General features: G+C 40.4%; 1 protein-coding gene across 3 annotated transcripts; it reads right to left on the bottom strand.

Moving 5' to 3' along the window:
* Positions 1 to 598: 598 nt before the first annotated feature.
* fignl1 (fidgetin-like 1) lies at positions 599 to 3,396 on the bottom strand. Of its 3 annotated transcripts, XM_069912052.1 has the most exons (3): positions 3,265 to 3,396; positions 2,947 to 3,070; positions 599 to 2,859 (listed from the first exon to the last, which is right to left on the bottom strand). In XM_069912052.1, exons 2-3 carry the CDS (start codon positions 2,982 to 2,984, stop codon positions 717 to 719), a joined length of 2,181 nt encoding a protein of 726 aa, XP_069768153.1. In that variant the 5' UTR covers positions 2,985 to 3,070; positions 3,265 to 3,396; the 3' UTR covers positions 599 to 716. The 3 variants fall into 3 exon arrangements, with proteins under 3 accessions (XP_069768153.1, XP_069768171.1, XP_069768161.1); XM_069912070.1 differs by lacking the exon at positions 2,947 to 3,070; XM_069912060.1 differs by lacking the exon at positions 2,947 to 3,070 and having other exon boundaries at positions 3,239 to 3,396.
* Positions 3,397 to 4,624: the final 1,228 nt, after the last annotated feature.

Here is a 4,624-nt window from a genome sequence, read left to right on the forward strand (position 1 = left end):
AATACACGTAACATTTACCTATTCTCATTGCCCCTTTTGATGACTTTAGAGCCTGGCTCCTCTCATTATTCTTCTTGGGTTTATTATATCTAGAAAAGTTTAGTAGTCCTTGTGCCTTGCCCAAGGTTAAGTAACCTTCATTGTCCCAAAATATAGTCCTCTCCTGCCTTGATTTTGAATTGTTTTTGGATGTTACTAATTTTCATTCCAAGAGAACTCAATACATTCATTTCAAATCCTCCATCATGTTATAAATACTGCCCTCATGAAATATAGACCAAGCATTAAACTATCAAAAGCTTTCAAATGCACAATCGCATTGAATTCAAATATAGAAATCACCTGTACAATTGTAACAGAATGTTTGGTCAAATTGATGTAATAGCTCAAGGTCAGTCTGTAGGTGAATTAGTTAATCTATGCAAACAATATTTTCACTGGGGATTTTGTTGAACTTTTAAAATGAAGTATGGAGTACCATTTAATGCAAAATTTGTCCAGGCTTAATAAAATTATCCTAAATCATAACTACAATGTACAATTCCCTTGGAAAAAAGTAATTTACAGATTTTAAAACAATCATACCTTACTCAAAGTATCCAATTTTTAAAAGTCAACTTTAATGGACATGCAAAGGTAAACAAACATTAACAGAAGTATTTCACTAAAATTAGCTTGGAAGAAATGTTCTTACAGGCTTAAACAGTTTGCCATGATCATCGACCACAACCAAAAGTTTTATTCCATTCTTCGTACAGTTCCAGGTCTTTCAGAGAGACACTTGGCCTAACATTAACAAAAGCATTTTTGAAGTCCATGTATGTGATTGGAGGAACTTGCTCTGGTGTGATAGTGGAGATGTCTGCTATCTGAATGCTGCGAATTGGCCCCAAAGCTGCCTCACGACAAAGTTGAGTCATGTCAGCCCCTGAAAATCCCTCAGATTGTTCAATGATTAGCTCCAATTCCTCTGGACTCAAGGAACAGTTTTCACAAGACATCAGCTTCACTACGATATGCCTTCTTGCTGATCCTTCAGGCAAAGGTATGTAGAGTCTTTTAACCAGCCGTCTACGAGCTGCCTCGTCTATTTCTTGTGGACGGTTTGTTGCTCCTACCACAAGAATTCGATCATCTGCTGAAGTAGCAGCACCATCCAACTGTACGAGAAATTCTGTTTTTATTCGACGAGAAGAATCGTGTTCTCCATCAACTCGTTGAGATAAGAGAGAATCAATTTCATCAATGAAGATAACTGCAGGCTGGTGGCAGCGTGCTACAGCAAACATTGCACGTACCATTTTTTCACCCTCTCCAACCCATTTGGAAGTCAATGATGAAGCACTGATGCTGAAGAAAGTAGCTCCTGATTGACATGCAATGCACTTACCAATTAGAGTTTTACCTGTTCCTGGAGGACCAAATAAAAGTATTCCCTTGGGTGGACCACGGAGCCCCGTAAAGATATCCGGTCTAAGCATTGGCCAAACAACTATCTCCTTAATTGTTGCTTTAGCAAATTCCAGTCCAGCAATATCATCCCAGTTCACTGGGGGACCATGATCCATGATCTCGCTCATAATTAGTTGAATCATCTTTGGTTCAAGGTTTTTCAAACGTTCATCCAATGGTAGGGAAGGTTCAAAAGAACTGTTTCCATGAGGCAAAGACATTCCACCATTCTCAGCCTCATTGTTCTGCTTTGAGACAGGAGAAACAAATTTTCCAAACAAACCACGAGATCTGACGGTGCCCAACGATCTCTTTGAGCTACTGCAAGTTGTTGCTACAGACAGTCGATCTGATGGATTACATTTTTTCTGTTGTTCAACGTGCAGTTGCTCCTTAGCAGTTTTAAAACTAACAATAGAACTATCATTAGTGTAACATCCATCATTTTTCATACTTCTTGTCACGTTCTCAAAACTTTTCTGATTGGTATTCGTCCAACTTCGGTTTTGATAGTGTGCATTAGACATGTAGCTATCACTGCATCCATCTTCAGATAAAGAGGCAGACTTCCTTTTTGATATACCACTGGAAGGTTCAGAGAGGGAATAGCTTTCAAAAGGCAAACTTTGTTCAGAAAAAGTGCCTTTCAGACTTGCACAAGGTTCAGAACAATGTGTCACTTTCCTGAATTTCAGCATGGAGCCATCATTGATATTTTTACAAGGTCCTGATGTGGAACTACTCGAAGAATCCAAAACATTCATCTCATTATTCTCTGGATTAGCAATCAATGAACTTTGCACCATTTTCATCCTTGTTAAGCCACTAACTGTGGATGAAATGTCTGAAAAATTGTTTCCTCCAACATTTCTTAATGGCATTTCAGTAGATAAAATAATTTTAGATAGTGAACTTTCCATATCTCTGGAAGATATAGTTTCTGTTTTCAGATGGTCTGAATTTGTTTTGTGATTAGTTTTCCCTACCACTGTGGAAACATCAGCCGCTGAAACTAGAAGATCTTTGGCTTTTTGGCCAGACTTAAACATCTCCAGCACACATTTAAATTTGCAAACATTATCTACAGTTAAAGATGACTGCCACTGACTACTTTCATTTTTCTGACTCCTTGATAAACTCAGAGCACTGTCAGCATAGTTATTCAACCCAATTTCTGCATTATCCGAGTCAATAATAGCTGCATATTTTTCAGTATATGTTCTAAATAAACTGTCAGTACAATGCTCCGAGACATCAGCATTTGCCCGTGCATACTGCAACTGCAAGAGGTGCCCGCGATAAGCATCTGCTTTCTGTCCTGGGGTACAATGGTCAGATGTTATTTTGAAATAATTCTTCTGCCATTCACTGAGGAGCAATGCACCACTGGGCTGCATATTCCTAAACCTGCATAGAAAAAGGCAGATTAACATTTCAAGAATTACTCAAACTTTAACTTTAGTTGACATCATTTATTCAAGATTTTTTTTTTACCCCCGCATAAAAATGGAAAGCTGCCTTTCATATTTCATCTAGGGCTCATTTTCTTTGGCCTTGTTGACACCTTTATTGATGGATCTCTGCCTTGAACTGGAGGTTGGGTAGTGAGATATCATTACTATTAAAAAAAATCCATAAAGTTTACCAAGAGTGGGCTGCAATGCAAATCCCAACAATCAGCATGCAGCCATTCCTCATTGAGACACCATCCTCCCGATATCGTCCCTTCCTCCCGATGCCATCAACACCCTCCCCCTCCCCTCTACCCCCGCCCTTTCAAACGTACCCCGCCTCTCTCTTCTTCATCCTTACCGTCACCTCCTTTACTCATCGCTCATCTGCCGCTTTCTTGCAGACCCTCCCTTCCTCCGCCTTTCGTTCACGGACTCTGCCCGATCCGACCCCTCTCGCCCACCTCCGCGCGCGCACCGACAAGCTGAACCCTGATGCCCGTTTCACCAGAGGGCGCCGCCTGGTGGTCGGGAGGGTAGTTAGCAGCTGGAGTGGCTTCGATGACGGGAGGTAGGTGGGGGGTGGAGGTGACGCAGCAGCTGCTGCGGGAAATAACAAGCCCCAAACCTTCCCGACGAGTGAATGTTACAGAGGACATAACAGTAAGTGAAAGCGAACATTGGAAGGAAAACAATGCAGAAAGATAAACCCGAATGCTATTTGAAGTGTGTGAAAGAAACGAGATTCTTTTCATTAAACTGCAGCAGGTGCAGATAATGCCCAATGTCAGCTTTCGGATTCGTGGTTTATTCAGTAGCTGTCAAATGTTCAAACAAAGGCGGACCACTGAAGCTGAATGGAAACACTGTATAAGGCATGGACCGTAACTCGGACACCCCAGCCTTGAAACACAAAGGGATGAACTCGACGTGTGCTTTCACATGGACACCTTTGCATGTCCACTGCATTACCTACAGATCCCATTTCTCACCTGTCTTTCATCATTGATCTAAACCATGTATTCATGCTAACCTGGAAATTAGTAAAAATGGTCTTCACCAAGAGTGTGGAACAAGCCTGCTGGAGGCACTCAGCTGATCAGGGAGCAATTGTGATGGGAAGGAACCATCCACGTTTGAGGCAGTGGCCCTGACTTACACTGTGGTCACTTGGAAATTATTGAAGGGTGTATTTATCAAAAGAAATTTGTGATTAGTTCTCATTAATGTCAATAGATTACCATTTGATTTTTATAATTTTTAATTATAAATTAAGCTCACCTTGTAGGTTAGGTTGGAAAGGCACACTGGAAGGACCTAAATCAAATGGTGCTGCATTGTTGCAAACCTGGAGATTACTGACTAAATCAGCATTTGAATTGGGTACGAGAGCATTTGGGTTACTACTGAAAGACAATGTTCAAACAATGAAAGCCTCACTACTAAACCTGTGCCCCCATTGCTTGCCATATAACTCAACCAATGAATGAAACTAACTCTGATTTCAAGTTAATTCAATATTGTCTCTCAGCTTGCTGTTATACAAAAAAAATGCCTCTCTGAAAAAGGGAGAGTTATGGTAATTTGGTGCAACAATGCCTTTCCTTTGTAAAAGTGTATGGACTTTCTCAACAGCTGTGTAAACAAAGATTAAATAAATCAAAAGTAATTCTTTGACTAGTGTGTGATAAGAGAGTAAACTTAGTAAACATGTTTGGCTT

Source organism: Narcine bancroftii, chromosome 1, assembly GCF_036971445.1.
Source record: "Narcine bancroftii isolate sNarBan1 chromosome 1, sNarBan1.hap1, whole genome shotgun sequence".
Classification (NCBI taxonomy): Eukaryota; Metazoa; Chordata; class Chondrichthyes; order Torpediniformes; family Narcinidae; genus Narcine; species Narcine bancroftii.